The following is a 20,775-nucleotide window of genomic DNA, read 5'->3' on the forward strand; positions in this document are numbered from 1 at the left end:
ACATACATACATACATACATACACATACATACATACATACATACATACATACATACATACATACATACATACATACACATACTTTCATACATACATACATATGCACACACATATGCATACACATACTTTCATACACACATACATACATACATACATACATACACATACTTTCATACATACATACATATGCACACACATATGCACACACATACGTTCATACATACATACACTACCGTTGAAAAGTTTGGGGTCACCCAGACAATTTTGTGTTTTTCATGAAAACTCACACTTTATTTATTAAATGAGTTACAAAATGAATAGAAAATATAGTCAAGACATTGAGAATGTTAGAAATAATGATTTTTAGTTGAAATAATAATTTTGTCCTTCAAACTTTGCTTTCATCAAAGAATGCTCCCTTTGCAGCAATTACAACATTGCAGACCTTTGGCATTCTAGCTGTTTATTTGTTGAGGGAATCTGAAGAAATTTCACCCCACGCTTTCTGAAGCACCTCCCACAAGTTGGATTGGCTTGATGGGCACTTCTTGCCTACCATACGGTCAAGCTGCTCCCACAACAGCTCAATGTGGTTGAGATCTGGTGACTACGCTGTCCACTCCATTACAGACAGGATACCAGCTGCCTGCTTCTTCCCTAAATAGTTCTTGCATAATCTGGAAGTGTGCTTTGGGTCATTGTCCTGTTGTAGGAGGAAATTGGCTCCAATCAAGCGCTGTCCACAGGGTATGGCATGGCGTTGCAAAATTGAGTGATTGCCTTCATTATTCAAAATCCCTTTTATCTTGTACAAATCTCCCACTTTACCTGCACCAAAGCAGCCCCAGACCATCACATTACCTCCACCATGCTTAACAGATGGCGTCAGACACTCTTCCAGCATCTTTCCACTTGTTCTGTATCTCACTAATCTTCTTCTGTGTGATCCAAACACCTCAAACTTTGATTTGTCTGTCCATAACACTTTTTTCCAATCTTCCTCTGTCCAATGTCTGTGTTCTTTTGCCCATATTAATCTTTTCCTTTTATTGGCCAGTCTCAGATATGGCCTTTTCTTTGCCACTCTGCCTAGAAGGCCAGCATCCCGGAGTCTCCTCTTCACTGTAGACGTTGACACTGGCGTTTTGCGGGTACCATTTAATGAAGCTGCCAATTCAGGACCTGTGAGGCGTCTATTTCTCAAACTAGAGACTCTACTGTACTTGTCTTCTTGCTCAGTTGTGCACCGGGGCCTCCCACTTCTCTTTCTACTCTGGTTAGAGCCTGTTTGTGCTGTTCTCTGAAGGGAGTAGTACACATCGTTGTAGGAAATGTTCAGTTTCTTGGAAATTTCTCGCATGGAATAGCCTTCATTTCTAAGAACAAGAATAGACTGTGGAGTTTCATATGAAAGTTCTCTTTTTCTGGCCATTTTGAGAGTGTAATCGAACCCACAAATGTGATGCTCCAGATACTCAACTAGCTCAAAGGAAGGCCAGTTTTACAGCTTCTCTAACCAGCAAAACCGTTTTCAGCTGTGCTAACGTAACTGCACAAGGGTTTTAAAGGTGTTTCTAATCATCCATTAGCTTTCTAAAGCGATTAGCAAACACAATGTACCATTAGAACACTGGAGTGATGGTTGCTGGAAATGAGCCTCTATACACTTATGTAGATATTCCATTAAAAACCAGACGTTTGCAGCTAGAATAGTCATTTACCACATTAACAATGTATAGAGTGTATTTCTGATTCATTTAATGTTATCTTCATTGAAAAAAAACTGTGCTTTTCTTTCAAAAATTTCTAAGTGACCCCAAACTTTTGAACGGTAGTGTACATACATACATACATACATACATACATACACACATACGTACGCACATACATACTTACACACATACATATATACTGTACACACATACACACATACATACATACATACATACATACATACATACATACATACATACATACGTACGCAGATACATACTTACACACATACATATATACACACATACACACATACACACATACATACATACATACATACATACATACATACATACATACATACATACATACATACATACATACATACATACACATTTAATTGTCCACCTGAGCACCCATGGTCATATCTTCAGCTTTCTGTTTTTCTTCCATGGTATAGTTCTTAGAGATTTCAAGAATGTATGTATTCTTGACTGCACTCATGCTTTGGGTAAATACAACGTTTAGAGATATTTTAAAAAGTACTTTGAATACTTCAGTATTTTCAAAAGGAGGTACTTCAGTATATTAACTCAAGAAATAATCTTTCACTTGTGTTGGAGTAATGTTTGACCTGGAGTATCTATACTTTGACTTCAGTAATGAAGACGTGTACTTTGTCCACCACTGCCCAATACACCCCTAACATATTCCGAATCCTCTGCCACACAGATAAGAAAGGCTCTGGTTTCATCTCCCCTGTTGTTATTGAGCTGTGATGTTTAACGTTGCCCTACTTATCGGCTGAATTCTTTGAAATAGTTCCTGCGTTATTCTGTGGGAAACATTTTGGTGAATTTAAACTGCATGAGATTTACAACCTGCAGGCAATAATTCAGTCTTCCTTTTGTGCCCTTGACTTGAATTGAATATTGAGGTATTGGATTAAACACACATCAAAGTGAGGCAGACCGTGGAGGAAATCAGCTCTGACACCTGTTTGGATGTTTTCTGTGATGTTGTTGAAACATGATCAGATCCCTGCTGGAGGATCCGGTCTCTTTCATATGTTCAACAACTCTGAGCTCTTTCTCTCCAGCTCTGCACCTCCTCCTCTCTGAGTCTGCTTCTGTGACCCCCCGGCTCTAAATCATTCTCGCCCCATACCAGGGGATGTTCTTCAGCTGTTTACAGCTATTGAACAGATCGGACTTCACTCTTCTGCTGCCTCGTGTGAGAACGCTGTACTATGTACTGTAGTACAGATAGAAGAGGACAGAACATGTTAGCTTGGGTGGGTCATTTGCATTTAAATAAGCTTTGAGTAAAAAAGAATTAAAAAAGGCTGTTTCACTGTTCCTTTAGTTCTTTGCGTTTCTATGATTATCACTTTGACGTGATAATAAAAATGAACAACACATACAACACAAATGAAACAATCTGCTTCAAATAATGAAACTTTGCTGTATCTGCAACCTGTCCTCTGTCTTCCTCTAGTTCTTCTTCCTTTTCCTCCTCTGTTCTCTATTCTCTTCTTTTTTCAATTTTGTCTTTCTCTTCTTCTTCTGACTGCTCCCTCTCCTTTTTCATCCAATTCCTCTGCCTTCCATATCTGTTGTCTCTTTTTTCTATTTGTTTCATCATCTGTCTTCTTGTCTCCTATTTTGTCTTCTACCTTCTTTCATTCTTGTCTTTTTCTTTGTTCTCTTCTTCCTGTCTTCTCTGTCCTTTTTTCTTCTTCTTCTTCTGTCCGATTTCTGTCAGTTATTGCTCTTGTGCTGTAAGCATGAGGAGAAGATTGACGGCCAAATTCCACCTGATCCGTGTCCGGTCCGTGTCCGGTCCGTCTCTGATCCGTCACAGCACCAGATCTGATAGGTTTCTATTCTAGTCAACGTGTTAATTTCCACTGGATCTGCTCCGTTGCGTTCCGGCTGCGTCTCTGATCCAGCAGGTCTACCTGCACTGCAGCAAGGAGATGACTTCAGTCAGTCAGAGAAATGTCAGACAGAATAGCATCGCTGAACATATCCTAGAAGACGATAAAAATGGCTGTTTATTTTACAAAGTTGTGGAAAAAGAAAATATTCTCTTCCATATATAATATAACAGGTTGAACTTTTATAGTCAGTAAACCAAGCCTTCACTGGTGCAGCTGGTTCGTGAGATGCATTTTCATGTAATCGGGAGCCATGGGGCTCCAGAGCATCACGCTGGACGTTGAATCAAATATCTGTTTTCCTGTTATTGAACTGAGGTAGTTTGTTGTCTCAGTCCTTCTTCACAAATTATGAATACATCAATTATTAATGATATTCTTGAAACCTTATTTTCTCAGAGACAGAGCTTCAGATGAAAAGTCCCCAGTTTCAGATCAAATCAGATAACATTACCAAACAAGTCATCACAGTTCATAATGTTGGGGAGATTTTTAAATAATATGATGAAATAATGAATGAAATAATGAAATAATTAGACAAACAAAGCAACAGACAGACAACAGTAGATATTAGATAGGAGGTTCTATGGAGGCTTGTGTATACAGATGCGTTTTGAGTAATTTCTTAAAGCTGTCGACAGACTCAGCAGACCTGATGGCTTGAGGGAGCAAATTCCAGAGGGAGGGTGTAGATGGAAAATGCACCGTCACCTTTTCTTTTATAGTTAGAGCGGGGGATGGAAAGAAGGCTGAGATTAGCTGATCTGAGTGGACGAAGGGTGGAATAAGGGATGAGGAGTTTGGAGATGTAAATGGGGGAGAGACCATGCAGAGCTTTGTATGTGGTTAGGAGGATCTTGAAATGAATTCTGAATTTAACGGGAAGCCAGTGGAGTGATGCAAGAACAGGGGTGATATGGGACTGGCGGCTGGTACAAGTTAGTAATCTGGCGGCTGAATTTTGGATTAACTGTAGGCGGTGTAGAGATGATTGATTTAGGCAGGTGTAAAGGGAATTGCAATAATCTAAAAAGAAGAAAATGAAGGTATGAATTAATGTGTCCAGGTCGGAAAGGGAAAGCATTGGTCTGATTTTGGCTATATTGCGGAGTTGGAGAAAACAGGATTGGATGAGTTTGGAGATATAATGGTCAAAAGTCATGTGCTGATCAAAAGTGATTACTAGGTTTATTGCAGTGGGTTTGATATTTAGTTGTAATGGGCCAATAGACTGTTTAACTGCAATGGTGAAGGTGTCAGGTCTGATTAACAGTATTTCCATTTTATTTGGGTTGAGGTGGAGGAAATTTGAAGACATCCGGTCTTGAACAACAGCCAGACAGTTATGGAGGGAGGACAATTGATTGAGGTTGTTAGTTTTGGCGGAAAAATAGATTTGAGTGTCGTCGGCATAGCAATGATATGAAACATCTGGGAATTGACTGAAGAGATGACCAAGTTGGAGCATGTAAAGGGAGAACAGGAGAGGACCAAGAACAGAGCCCTGGGAAACACCACACAGCAAGGGGGCAGAGGAGGATACATGGTTGTTAATGCAGACATTGAAATACCTATTACTTCAATATGAATGAAACCAGTTAAAAGCTGTACCTGAAATTCCAACCCAGTGCTGCAGTCTGCTCAGTAGTGTAGCATGATTAATGGTGTCAAATGCGGCTGTTAAATCTAGGAGGATGAGGATTGAGTGTTGGCCTTTGTCTGTGTTTATAAGAATGTTGTTGGTTACTTTAAGTAGTGCTGTCTCGGTGCTGTGTTTATTTTGGAAACCAGATTGGAATTGGTCAGAGATATTATGGCTTTCAATGTGCTGTAGGAGTTGATCAGAAACAAGTTTTTCCAGGATTTTTGAGAGAAAGGGGAGTTTTGAGATTGGCTGGTAATTATCAAACCAAGCTGGATCTAACAACGTTTTTTTGAGAAGTGGTTGAATGTTGGCAGTTTAAAAAAAGTCAGGTACAGAACCAGTTGTAAGTGAGTAATTGATAATGGGAGGAGACTAGGGGCTAAGACAGGGAAGATTGATTTAAGACATTTTGAGGGAACTATGTCACAGGAGCTGGAGGAGGGACGCATATGAGCCACAGTACTGAGCAGGGTCTGCAGAGTGATGGGAGCAAAGTCAGACAGAGTAAATGTACAGCAAGGTGGATCAGAGGGTAACATGGAAGTGCTGAAATTTGATCTTAAGCCATCGATCTTACTTTTGAAAAATAACAAAAACATTTCTGAATCCTCAATAGTTGAGAAAGGAGGAGAAGGGGGAGAGGAATTTATAATGTTGTTTATCATATTGAAAAGGAACCTGGGGTTATGTTTAAAAGTGCTGATCAACCCATAGAAGTAGGCAACTCGTGCATTTTTAGTAGTTTTATTAAGATTTAGCAATAGCTCTTTCATCTGAAGGTGATGCACTTTGAGTTTTTTTTTTTTTCCATTTACGTTCAGCCTTTCTGGCTTCCTGTCTAAGTTTTCTAATATTTTCACTGACCCAGGGAGTAATGTTAGAAGCAGGCACAGATCTTAAAGTAAAGGGGCAGAAAAATCAAGAGCTGATGAGCACACATTATTAAACCAATTAATCTGATCATTAATATTGAGGGAAGGGGAAGGGGTGGTATCTTGGCTAGTGAAGTACGAGGTGAAATTGGCTACCGACTGCTCATTAAAAATGCCAGAGTAGGTTGTACGTTTCTGGGTTGATGTAACGATTGATAAGTGTGTGTCAAAGATGATACATTTGTGGTCAGAAACAAATTCCAACTTATTCAGAGAGTTAAGGGTCACGTTCAGGGTAAGAACCAGGTCAAGGGTGTGTCCACGGTTGTGTGTGGAGCCCAAGCGGCAACCTCCGGTCTCAAACGATGAAGCTCATGCGGAAGTGTTATAAACTGCAATACATCGAGAATCCTCTTGAGGCTGGCTGCAGAAACACCAGAAACCACATAGACATGAATGGGAAAAAGACGATCTTTGTAGCATTAATAAACATGTTTACAGCCTGGTTCAAAAAACGGCTTGGCTCTATGAAGCTAATCTCTCTATCGGCACACACTGTACGGGGGTGGATTTTTTTCTATCGCGACGGTTCAGAAGATATTAAGATTTCGAGTTTTTGCCCAAATAAGGACATGACTGACGTGACTCCCGGTCGGGAACACATAGCTGTTGGCTAGGAGACTCACACTACGTCACACTCTGCCTGGTTGAGTTCAGCATTTCCAATATGGCTGCCGCCATCGATTGGCTTCAAAACAGCTCTCGGGAACAGATGGGTGATGTCACGGATACTACGTCCATATTTTATACAGTCCATGGTGGAGCCAGAGATGTGCTGTACAAGGTTAAAGGATGTGCAAATATTTAAAAAAAATTGAGGCAAAAGAGTTTGATTCATTGTCAATATGAATGTTAAAATGAATGTTGATTCATTGTCAATATGAATGTTAAAATGAATGTTGATTCATTGTCAATATGAATGTTAAAATTAATGTTGATTCATTGTCAATATGAATGTTAAAATTAATGTTGATTCATTGTCAATATGAATGTTAAAATTAATGATGATTCATTGTCAATATGAATGTTAAAATTAATGTTGATTCATTGTCAATATGAATGTTAAAATCTCCAGCAACACTGGCTCTGTCAAATTTAAGCAAAAGGAAAATTCCTCAAGAAACCCCACATTTGAATTAGGAGGCCGATAAATAATAGCACAGCAGATGGGGTTATCACATACAGCCTTGAAGCTCAGAATTTCAAAGGTGTTAAAAGAACCAAATATAAGAGGATTGCAAGTGAAATTATTCCTAAAAACAGCTGCATTACCACCACCACGGCCTTTCAACCTAGGTGCATTCAGAAAGTTAAAGCTTGGAGGGCAGAGCTCCACTAGAGGGCAGCAAATCCCTGGCTTCAGCCATGTCTCAGTAAGAAAGAGGAAATCAAGGTTATTTGTTGTAATCAGATCATCGAGGATAAATGATTAATTGGACACGGACTGAGAGTTTAACAGGGCAAAAACAGCTGACGTGCGGTTCTTCACTCACTTCGAGCTCTTATCACAGGAGACAGCAATAAGTTTGTCAGGCCTGGCCGTTGTGGACACAGTATATAAGCAACCAGTAGGTCTGGGCATAACCCTAACAGGAATGAAGTGTGAAGGGGGAGTGGCGTGGGCTGGGAGACGTGTGTTTATTTGCAAACAGTCAGGTGTGTTGGGAAGAATGAACAACGGATTAAGTTAATAGTTAACGCAGAGTCGACTCAGTGTCAGACTAACGACTCTGCTTTGAGCTGCTAGGTTTTGAGTTTTCTTCAGTGTCGCTGTCGCTCGTGTCAGCTGTATTTACATTCCGCTCCCAACGCCTTTAAGCCCCGCCTTCTTCTTCCGTCTAATGTTGGTTGGAAACTAGCGTTTAAGACTCACTAGTTATCGAATTATCACGCAGCCCTAGTTGACATCACACCTCTGCATTAACTTCAGAGTCAAAGCTGTGTTGTGTCATGAATTTTCAACCCCCACATGACTTTCCAACTTTTCTTTCACTGTCATCCTGTAACAAGATGGAGGGTTTTTAGTTATTCCCATTCAGTTTTGGATTGCTCAGCTGAGCAGACATCACAGTCATAAATCTGTCCTGCTTGTATCAGTGAATATGATTTGCAGCTACACTTGCAGTATCCAATCCATCTGATGGTTTTTGTATCACATAAGAAGTGATCACAGCCTCACAGAGACAAACTTGGTGATTAAATCTCATTTCAGCATTTGGCTGCTGAGGAAAAGTTCAAAGTGTCCATTAAAGAAAACACTTTAGTTTTAAATCACAGTGAAAGGACTTTGTGTCGAATTTGGGTACAAAGCAGGACTTCATTAATTGAGTTATAATTGTGAGAAAACGTGTTTGGTTGAGTTTCCCAAAAGACAGAGACGAATACTTGATAACAAGACTCGATAACTAACCGATCTGGTGACAACAGCATGTCTGAAAACGTCTCTGTCAATCAGTGTGCAGTCATCACTCATCCACTAATCCAGATATAGAAAGATGATTCCCTCACTGCTTATCATCAGTTAGTGCTTTACAGCAGGATGATGCCACTGTTACTCCTCTCTGAGCTCAGTTGTAAGCTGAAGATGCTCTCTGTGGGGAAAGAGATGTTGTTTCAGGTTACCACGACCCAGCTCGGATGGGTCATCTCTTTCTTTGAAAAGGGCTGGATGCTCTTGATGATGACAGTGCTCTGCTCGGGCTTCTCTTCTGTCATATTCAAGAAAATGTCAAGGTCGCTGCTTGCATCGGAGAATGTGTCATACAAGACATCATTCACACTAAAATGCACCGGCTCCATCAGAATTCAAACATCAACCTTTACTGGGAGTAATGGGAGTCTTAGAGTCAGTCTTCAGAATCACTGTAGCTTCTTTCCTTTTCTGGCATATGTAGATCAAACATTGAGGGTCCCTCTCAGCCTGCAGGAAAACCTACAGCAGACTATATCCTCAGTGTACAAGTAGAAAGACTCTGTTTGCATGTTGACGATGTCTCTCTGTTACTGTCTCCTGACAAAAGGGACACATGATGTTTTTCAGCTTGCTCTGACATTAAGGGTGCGTCTCAAAGCTCTAAACGTCCATCCTCGCGTCTCTTCCTCGCGTCTCTTCCTCGCGTCTTAGTCCCGCCCACCAGAGATGCGAGGAAATGAAACCAGAGGAGAGAGGAGATTTGTATTTAGAGAAATGAGACGTCCTCTCCTCCGAAGCGTCACGTGAAGCGACGTCGGTTTGTGATGACGGCTTTAACAGCTGTTTGTGTCTGCACACATGTTCACTGTAATAACTCTGATCAATATGAACAGTAACAGAGCTCTGTCTCTGTGTTTACCTGTTTAACAAACACCTGTTTAACACACACCTGTTTAACACACATGTTCACTGTAATAACTCTGATTAATATGAACAGTAACAGAGCTCTGTCTCTGTGTTTACCTGTTTAACACACACCTGTTTAACACACACCTGTTTAACACACACCTGTTTAACACACATGTTCACTGTAATAACTCTGATAAATATAAACAGTAACAGAGCTCTGTCTCTGTGTTTACCTGTTTAACACACACCTGTTTAACACACACCTGTTTAACACACACCTGTTTAACACACATGTTCACTGTAATAACTCTGATTAATATAAACAGTAACAGAGCTCTGTGTCTGTGTTTACCTGTTTAACAAACACCTGCACATGAAGAGAATCAGCTCTCTGTTTATTCTGTCCTGAAGCATCACAGATCGATTCACTGGTAAAATGCCTCATTATTAAATTATTTATTACTTTAAGGGAAAATAGAAACCATGCAACTCTTTTCAAACCCCGTGCTCATTAATGATCAGCCTCATATGAAACTTTATTAACCTGACAGGAAATATAACAAGTGTTTTTACTATCAGACAAACTTTACTGTCAGACTTCTCTTCATGAAGAAAACAAAGAGAACAAATGGGGAAACTAACAGGAGGAATAACTGATCATTAATATATATTCTATCTATGATGTTAGACTCTATTACTCTATTTCATTAGACAGTGAATCTGACAAAAACAATCAGATATAACATAATCCACCCTCTGTTATATTGAATTTAGGATTTTGCGTTCAGTATTTTGTTTTTAAAATTCATGTCAAACACTTTTCAATCTCAGCTCATCCCATACAGACTGTTTAGAAAGCGACGATGTTTCTGATCTGTTTCAGGGCACCCTTAGTGACTGTTTTAAGGTCCGTCTTTTCTCTGTTATTAAACTCAGCTGATGTTAAGTTTCGGTTAAGTCCGAGCCGCTGCAGTGTCCAATCGGTGAGTGATATTCGATAAGGGGGCGTGTCTGTCAGAGAAAAGACTTCCGCAAAGTCTGCTCTCGTGTTTCCTCGATTATCCCTCCTCGGATCAGTCTCCTCGCTCCTCGCTCCTCTCTCCTCCAGCAGCGTTTAGAGCTTTGGGACGCAAGTTAAAATGGCGCGTCAGTAAGTACTTCCGGTTCGGCTGAGGAGCGAGGAGCGAGGAGACTGCAGTTTAGAGCTTTGAGACGCACCCTAAGAATAGAGAGGTGTTGTTATATTCAGGCGTTTTTTTCAGTTGCTTTAATCAAAGTAAAGTTGTTTTCATGACCTTTTAAAGTATATGGATTCAATACCTAAAATGTTCCTTTCAGTTACTGCTGATGCATGGTACCCACAAAATGAATGATTTCATTACGATACGATACGAGATGATTCAATAAGATACGATAGGATAGGATAGGATACATTAGATAGGATACAATACAATATGATACGATAAGATTTTTAACGGAACGCTTTGATACAATACGATTTTAAACGATACGATTTGATATGATACAATTTGATACAATTTGATATGAAACAATTTGATATGATACGATTTTTTACAACATGATGTGTTACGATTTGATACAATACGATCGGTTTGATACAATAGGATACGATACGTTAGATACGATTTGATACGATTTGATACGATTTGATATGATAGGATTTTAAACGATGCAATTTGATATGATATGATTTGATACGATACGATACAATAAAATACGATACATTAAGATACTATACGATACAATAAGATTCGAATGAGTTTCCCAAAACTCAACTCCTCCTCCGTTTTTCATTACCTGCACACATGTGTGCTAACAAGGAGCTTAGGAGGAGGCATGCTAGTTGTAGGCTGTCTTAATAAACACAAAGGTCGGTTTTACTCCCCACGTCTGCAGATTTGAAGATCTAGTGGATGTTTTTTATTTTTCATGGAAAAGTGCTAGCGCTAGTTAGCATAGCCACATAGCTACATGTTTGTAGCTGTGTACCAAGACACACGTCGTCGATGCTGATAATTAAAACAACAAGAAACAAAAAAAATCTGTGACCAATCGAAAGGTCCTGCTGCAGGCGCCTCTCCATCAGGATCAGATTCTGGATCAAATTCAGAGGGTTGAAGTAACGCGGGTCTGTGAGATTAACACTGATGGTCCCTTACTGTATCAGCCTCTACCATCAGAGAGTGAATGTGGTGTGAATAGGTGAATGTGATGAGTAATGTGAAAGAGCTTTGAGTGCTCAGAAAGAGAAGAGATATAGAAGTCCATTTAGCACAGTGTTGAGCCATGCAATATAACCAACCCTAACAGGCTATTTACTATTTAAATTCTGCTAGAGTTACAATTCTACGTATTAAAACTCTGCACAGTGATTGTGATGTGAGATATCAGGTGGTTGTTTTTTTTTGGAAGTTGGTAAATGTACCACCGCTCTGCGATGGTGTCTTGCTCACCCTGTCGTGATTCTCGTTTGCATAAATATTTGTTTGGAAGTAATGATGTAACCCAGACTTCCATCTAAAGTAAAACTTAACAGATATAATATCATGGCCCAGTGATCTTAAGTTTAGAGGTCCTTTAGATTTAAGCTCAGCTTGAAATAAAGGGACTGCTTGTCAAAAGTTCAATCATGTATAAACAGAAAGATCCAAATATTGAATCAATATTAGTAAACAGTATTGGTCTGAGATATAGGACATGACTCATGTTCATGTTTGAGGGCCTAAAGAGTGAAGGAGAAGGATGCATCATGTAGAGTTGTGCTGTTTAGCATGTCTGAAAATAAAGTAAGACATAATGAAAGATTCACAATCTTAACTGCAGAGCTTCAGAAACGTTATCTTTGTGTGTGAATCCTTGAGCCCTAGTGAGAATCGCTCTGCTTTAACAGGCTTCTTTGTGCTCCATGTTGCAATGTTCTGAAATGCTGTAAAAAAGACAACTGTTGAAAGATGGCGTTCTGAGCGCCAAAATGAACACTTAATCTTTGAACCTCAAATGACTTCACACCCTTACATAGTGCTTTCACTGAGCAGTCTGCATGTGGATTATTCAGCCTCTACCATCATGGAGTAGCACCTTTAAAAGCCTCTGAAAGGCTTGATGAAGTTTATGTAATGAGAGTGTTGCTGTTTCAAATTCATGAAGTTGTGCTTGGTTGATTCAAGGTGGAATAAAATAAAAAAGCCTTGAGGACAATAGTCAATAGTTCTGGTCTATTATTATGTTGATCTGCACAACCGACTGCTTTTAATGACTGAGTGTATCTTAAATGTCAGAGTATAGCTGTGTTTAACTGAGACAACGTGTATGTTGTACTTTAAAGGAAAAAGTTGTTGTTTTTTATTATGTATTCTTGAATATATAATCCAAATTTTTATGAAGCATATCAACAGCAGCTGTACAAGGACATAATGTTCAGAAGCATATTTTTTTGTTGTTTTAGGCTCAGATCTGAAACTCTGTGGACAGTTGTGTCGTGTGTCCCTCAGTCAGATTCACTGTTTAGTGCTTGTTTGTCAGGTGGATCAGCGTCTTGTCCGAAACCAGTAAAATCAGTCCAGCTTCACTGAGACGTAGAAAAAGTTCAATATGTCAGCAGCAGTGAAGATAACAGAGCTTTGGAAATGCTGCTCAGTGCCGTCATGTGTTTACATTTGGTTGTAATTTACCAGGTTCCTACAGAGAAACTTTGTTCGTTGTTATTTAATGTTGTGCACATTGCAGTTAAAGGTTTACTTTGATGCATGAATCTCTGATGCCCCAAAAAATTAATAAGCCTCAAAGGAAACCCCCAAATAAACCATAAAACCAACCAGTCCTGCTCCTGCCACAGCCTATACATGACATAACAGGAAATATAGTACACATCAAACTCAACACATGGCTCAACACTGTGGTAAATGGACTTCTATATCTCTTTTCTTTCTGAGCACTCAAAGCTCTTTCACATTACTCATCACATTCACCCATTCACACCAGATTCACTCTCTGTTGGTAGAGGCTGATAAAGTAAGGGACCATCAGTGTTAATCTCACAGACCCTCCTACTTCAACCCTCTGAATCTGATCCAGAATCTGATCCTGACGGAGAGGCGCCTGCAGCAGGACCTTTCTGAACCATTGGTCACAGATTTAGTGTTTCTTGTTGTTTTATTTGTCAGTATGTAGACGTGTGTCTTGGTACACAGCTACGAACATGTAGCTATGTGGCTATGCTAACTAGCGCTAGCACTTTTCCATGAAAAATAAAAAACATCCACTAGATCTTCAAATCTGCAGACGTGGGGAGTAAAACCGACCTTTGTGTTTATTAAGACAGCCTACAACTAGCATGCCTCCCTCCTAAGCTCCTTGTTAGCACACGTGTGTGCAGGTAATGAAAAACAGAGGAGGGATTCAGTATTATTTTATACAGTCTATGGGCTGAACAAGCTCCGAGCTCTGACTCCGTTACGCACTGGATATTGTTGTGACGTATGAAAAACACTGAAAACTGAAACGGCTGGTTTCACACACATTTACAGAAAGGTGGAGAAATCAGAACAGGGGCAGAATGGATTTTATCATTTTCAGGGGGTTTGTAGACAGGGACACATATTTCAGGTCGAGAACCATTAAAAAGTCGATTTTGCATGATATGTCACCTTTAAGATATTACACAAGCAAAAGTGTTAAAGAGTGAAATGTTGACGATTTGAACACTTGGTATGACCCTGATACAGATATCTGATCGACTACATGAATTATTTAAAGAGTGAAGAGTTTTTGTCAAAAATCAAAGACTAAAATGATTTGAGTTTCCGTCGACTAAAACTAGACTAAAACTGTAAAGGGCTGAAAAGACTAAAATGTGAAAAGAACAGGCATTTTGGTCTAAAAACTAAGACTAAATGAACACTGGGTTGGTACAACAGCCATGATTTAACTGTCTTAAGGCACATTGGTTAAAGGCTGCACTGGTTTCAAACACGAACTGAAGCACTTTTTTCTTCTTCGATTTGACGGGATGCTAGAAGATAATCTTGGAGGTGGTCGCTTCATGTCAGAGGATAATTGATGAAGTCAATGTTACATCTAGGACCGTCTCACTCAGTTTGAGTGAGCGTGTTTATCTTCATCTGGGGTTTGGTGAGTGACAAGATGAAGATCAGAGCATCAATATCTGTAATAGCCAGGCTCAGTCTGCAGGCTGAGATTGTGAAAGTGTCAATAATGGCTCAGAGGAATGTGAGGGGATCCACCAGGAGATGTGGAGGTTTTACAGGTGTTTTTTTGAAGCAAGGTCACTGACTTTGTGACTGTGTCTCTCAGCAGCAGCAGTGCCTGCAGTGAGGGATTACATTTCCAGCAGCTTGCTGAGCAGATGAAAGGACTTCCTGGGTGGCTCTGACCCTTTTATGTCTCCTCCATCCCCAGGTAACCTCTCCAAAACCTGCACAGCAGACGGCTGGACAGAGATGCATCCTTTTGACATCGCTGTGAACTGTGGGTATAATCTCAACGGCACGAGCGATGATGTGAGTAAAGCTGTCAAATGCAGATGATCCCTCTGTGAATAAACTCACAGTGGCATGGTGTGAAACCATCACAAGAGCCAGTGGGCAGGAAGAATTGAATAAGAGCCTCCTCTCTTTTCTCTGTGGGGGGTATATTGCTGTATTGATAGTTGGTTCATGACTCCAGTGTTTGACTCATGCTTTCATTCAGTCTCTATTCATTGAGTTTTACTCTGTCTATGATGAACCCAACTGTCTATGCAGAATAACAATCTGGAACTGCTCTGATGTTGCATCAGGAAGAAGGAAATTAAGACTTCTTCAAAGATAATAAGCACAAATTTAAACTCAAGAGTCAGTCTAGTTGCTGATGAGTTTCATTAAAACAATATGAAAATAAATCAAGTGGAGGAAATTAAATACCCTGTTGCAAACAGGCGGGTTTATGAGTCTTCTTCTGCGTAGCCTTATTCCAATGCACAAGCCTACGGCGTAGCATGACGTGCACCTCCTCCAAAAGGTAACTACGCGCCAGAGCGATGTCGACAGCAAGCCCTCTGATTGGTCCTCTGAACGGCTGTGTATTTCCTGCATTTACAGCTCTTCTAAAAATCACTGTACATCACCCGTACATTGAATGTCCTCTGAAGTCTCCTCTCTATTCTTCCCTGTGATCATGTCTGTATGATAAACAGAAACATGTTTCAGATCTAAATTAACATAACACACTCTGAACCGCAGTGAAAAACTAAACATACATACATGTCCTCCCTCACTTAAACACTGGAGTAACCAACTGCGATTTTATTTGAAATTGAAAACAGCATTAGTTTTTGAAAAGAACAAAATATTTCTTTTTTAAAACATATATTTTTATATTTTAAAACATTTATTATTTCTTTAACAGCTAACATTTATTTAAAGTAAGAAAAAAACCTGAAATTATAGAGGTTGAGTTTGTCTGCGTGAGGAGTGAGTTAATGATTGTATCTACTGAAGCGTATTGCATTCACATGAGAAAAAAAAATCTGCTCTGTTTTTCTGAATGAACGAGTTATTGGGAGGCCTACCTGAACATCAACAGAAGCTCTAACCTGTATGCCGTTAAGCCGCTGCTGATGATCTGCAGGGATTTAGCTGCGGTCAAGCCTCCACTGTATTCTGTTGTGCGAGTTTAGAACAGGCATTACGGTAATACTGCGGAAACACAGATTTGACATTTTCTGAATAAATGATGATTTTAGATATTTTCAAAGTGAGATTATTTGAAAAATCCCAGTTTCCACTGACTAATTTCAGTTCAGACTGAAAGTGGAAAACGTCATGGTTTAATCCTGTCAATCACAGCTCGATCTGATGTGTCAATTCAATATAAAAGACACTTGAAATTTAGCATTATTGCAATGATTAATGATATTTTCAAATTGAGATTATTTTAAAAATCCCAGTTTCCACAGACTAATTTCAGATCAGAAAATGTAAAATAAGCATCATTTCTGGATTGAATTTTTTTTCTCATGTGAATGCAATACGCTTCAGTATGTATCAGTCCTTTTATCATTTTTATTTTATTTCAATTTTTTTGTTCTGTTTGTTGATCTTGTTTTTGTTTGTTTATTGTTTGAGGTAACTGTTAATTTAATTGTCTCCTGTGTTTTATTGTTTTATTGTTTGTTTGTTTGTTTGTTTGTTTGTGTGTTTTGGTGTTCATGTATATAAGTTAAACGTGAATACAAAAAAATTATACAAAGAAAGAAAAAGTAAACAGAGATCGTAGTGGGGCTGGAAACAGGTGACCCAACTATCAGAGTGACCACACTGCTCTCAAGCGTTTCGGCAGAGTATAGCTGTGAGAGGCGGACAGATCGACAAACAACTATGTACAGCTCAGGTCACGTAACTTAGTACAGTTACTGAAAAAACTAGCCTGTCTCCATGCAAAGCACAAAATATAGACGTATCAGCGATCTTAACGCTGGGGTTGGTCGTCAGATTTAGATCCACTTTTTGTTATACTGGTTAAAATGATCTTTATGTCCTGATGGTAATCAATACATAATGTGTTCTTAAAAAAGAGGTAAAAAAACCTGCTATCTACAGCCGGAGTAAACCTGGGAAAACACCAACCAATCCCTGCCATCAGGAGCCAAATGATGAAACCAATCAAATCCTGTCCTGCCGTTCTGCCCGCCTCCTGCAGAGCGTACATTTCATGTTTGTTTGTGTTTTTAACTTTCACTATGAGAATGTTTTGGTGTTTTCTTACCGCTGAGTGAGACACATAGACTGTATAAAATATGGACGTAGTATCCGTGACGTCACCCATCTGTTCCTGAGAGTTGTTTTGAAGCAAATCGACGGCGGCAGCCATATTGGAAATGCGGAACTCAACCAGGCAGAGTGTGACGTAGTGTGAGCCTCTTAGCCAATGGCTGTGTGTTCCCGACCGGGAGTCACGTCAGTCATGTCCTTATTTGGGCAAAACTCGTAATCCTAATATCTTCTTAACCGTCACGTTAGAAAAAAATTCACTCCCCGTACAGTGTGTGCTGATAGAGAGATTAGCTTCATAGGGCCAAGCCGTTTTTTGAACCAGGCTGTAAACATTTTTATTAATGCTGCAAAGATCGTCTTTTTCCCATTCATATCTATGTAGTTTCCGGTGTTTCTGCAGCCAGCCTCAAGCGGATTCTCGATGTATTGCAGTTTATAGCACTTCCGCATTGGCTTCATCGTTTGAGACCGGAGTTTGCCGCTTGGTGAGACATGAGTTGACGTAGTGCAAAACACAAACATGTGCTGAGGACCGGTTTTGAATCAGTCACCATCATATGGTCACGAATCAGGGCGTCGTTTTGGAGGAGCTCCGAGGGGAGGGGGGGAGGGGTTAGACGGAGTCATGAGAAAATGCTACTTCCAAATTCATGCTAGTTTTCCATGACTACCAACCCTAGCTTTAAGACACGCTTTTAACTTTTAATGACAGCTTATTAGAAACGACTCAAGTAATGGAGTTAAGTTTAAAACTTCTCTGCAGCGGCTGCTGTTGGTTTACTGAAACACAGTCAGTAACTTTCTGTAAGGAGCACAAATGGATGACTTCAAAAATCATCACTGTTCCCTGAAAGTGTTGGTTAGTTTCATCTTTATGTTGCTGAGCATTACACCAAGTTTCCAAGATATTTAATTTGTGTTAAAAGAACAAAGGAAACCACAGTTTCCTCATACATCTGTGGCTATTTGGTACGAGTAGCAACTAATTGTTCCATACAGAGCGTACTTACAAAGATGACTTTCCTTTAAACCAGGTGACAAGAGAAGTGTAGTGATGTCAAACGGAGGGCAGGTAGGCACATAAGCAGATTTTAGTATTCCTCTAACATTCATCTGTCTTTGAAACACAACACATGATGTTCACTGACTAGATCGAGTCTGTGGTGACTCCTGTCTCTGTTATCAGGCATTATGAGGCATTAAAGGTTACTCATGGTGCCTTCATGAACACATCAAGTGTTGCTGTTGTTGAGTGTAGTTGGACTGCAGAGAGAGCTGGTGGGGTGGGGTTATGAAGGTGGAGCTGGGTGAAATGTGAATGTGCTCTGCAGGGTGGTAAAAGCTTTCTTGGTACACACTTTGCTTCTATGTGTCTGATTCAGCCTCATTAGTATGCAACATAGGAGTGCAGCATGGACCGGCTAGTGATGTACTCTAAAAGGAATTCGATGTCCGTCTTCCTGCATACTTGATATCTCCGTGTGCAGCAGGAGGCAGAGCCCCAAATCTACATTTCCATCAAACACAAAGCACACAATATTTTGGCAGCAGTTTAATGAAGCTACCCTCAAAGACTCCTTCAGAGCATGTGCTGAAGTCAACCCTGACTGCTGTCTTACTTTAATCAATCAACACACGGGGAGCTGGAAGTGCGTCAGTAGACACACTTTTATTGATTTCTCAAGTCAAAGGTAAAGATTGTGCTTCAGCAACCTTCAGAGTCATTCAAATAAAGATTAGTGTGACAAACTGAAAGTTTCTTTGTGACCGATCATTGAGATCAGGAAAGAAGAGGCCCTGTTCTTCTCCTCTTTGTGATTCCTGACTTTATTATAACATCAGGTTTGCTTACTGGGATATCAAAGCAAAGGTTGAAAGAACACAAAATGTGCCTCCTCCTTGTCTGGTTCTGGTGTTTCAGATCATTTGATCTGATATTTTATAACAGCTGGAATTCTGTTTGTTATTTGGCCAATAAAAAGGAAATTCAGACTTCATTCTTTGACTTTAAGAGACAGCAGCTGCTTAAAGAATAAATCTCACCTCAGGGTCCACTCAGACATTTGATCAAAGGATGTGTCAGGAGGTGTATTTGGACCAGGAGTTCCGGGGTCTTTTAGCCCCCAGAACTACTTTCCCCTGAACTAAAAGGTTCCTGTGCCCCCATTGTTGTCTGCATTTTGATCGCAGGCTGAAGTCCCGGGTAGATTGTGTAAATCAGGCCAGTGACATATGGAAAAAAAAAATAAATGCACTACACCACCAGACCAGTAGAGAACAGTAAAACAAAGAGGAATGCCATTCATCACAGATGACACCATAGATGCAGACGGACAGGCAGGTATCATTATGAGCAACACAACAGTTAGCCTGTTAGCATGAAGAGACTCAGCTGGTCTGTTTTAGATGGTGCTATATTTCATCACAGATGGATTCACTGAATCAACACGTGAGAGGAGATAAGCGCGAGTAGCAAAGACGTTTCAACACGCCTTTAAAATCCTTTTGAACTCAAAAAGCCGTGGCAGAGATCAGCCGGTGTTTTGGTTTAAACAGCGACCCTGTTAACTGGAGACTTTCAGCCGGATGCATCCCTCATAAACGTCTTTAGACCATCATTAAATATCTGATGAGGATATTTTGAAATCTTAATAAAAACTAAACTAGTTTGCATTCCCAGGAACTCCCTCTGTGTTTCAACAGCTGTGTAAACTCCACAAACACTGACACGTTCAGCTGAAGGTCTCCAGTTTACAGGGTCACTTTTAAAACCGGAACACCGGGAGAGACACATTCACGGTGGGCTGAGAGAAGACTACTGTTACAAGCTGCTAAATCAAGAGAATCACAGCTTCTTCTTTTGAAAAGTACACACACATACAAAAAGATAGAACAAATAAAAACTAATGAAAGAAAGAGAAATCAAGAGAATCACAGATGTGTGTGATGTTATTGTGGACGGAGGGAGGAATAAAAACACTGAGGTTAATCTACCAATCAGACACGTTCAGCATTGCAGGCCCTGCCCCCGAAAGTCCCGGGACCTACCAGGGAAGTACTACCCCTGAAGGAAATTTAGACCCTGGTTCCTCCGGTCGAAACGCACGTAGTTCAGGGGTAAAGTTCCTCCGGTCAAAAAACGTGTAGTGTCCTCAGTGCTTGTAGTCTCTCCTTGTTTTCTGCAGTGTTAGGTCGTGACCTCTCACAGGTGGGCTCAGGGTGGAAATATAAAACCTAAAAATGTCTATGAGTAAAATTTTGAAAAGAGTGAGTTTCAAAGAACTTGCCTCATGAGTGACAGTCACCAGTGTTTGTCTGTTTTTGTTAATAAGACAGTAAGAACATACGATTTTTAAAAAGATCTCTGAAATCAATTTATTTCAGATTAAAAATGTGCAACTAGAACCTCTTTCAATCAATCTCATATGTTC

General features: G+C 40.0%; 1 protein-coding gene across 1 annotated transcript in view; it reads left to right on the top strand.

Moving 5' to 3' along the window:
• Positions 1–20,775, top strand: part of LOC117828680 (vasoactive intestinal polypeptide receptor-like) — an 89,869-nt gene that overhangs the window by 31,916 nt on the left and 37,178 nt on the right. Inside the window, exon 4 of the mRNA XM_034705888.1 lies at positions 14,991–15,091. Within this exon, the coding sequence (XP_034561779.1) occupies positions 14,991–15,091 (101 nt within the window). The remainder of the gene's footprint in view (positions 1–14,990; positions 15,092–20,775) is intronic.

Source organism: Notolabrus celidotus, chromosome 17 (assembly GCF_009762535.1).
Source record: "Notolabrus celidotus isolate fNotCel1 chromosome 17, fNotCel1.pri, whole genome shotgun sequence".
Taxonomy (NCBI): domain Eukaryota; kingdom Metazoa; phylum Chordata; class Actinopteri; order Labriformes; family Labridae; genus Notolabrus; species Notolabrus celidotus.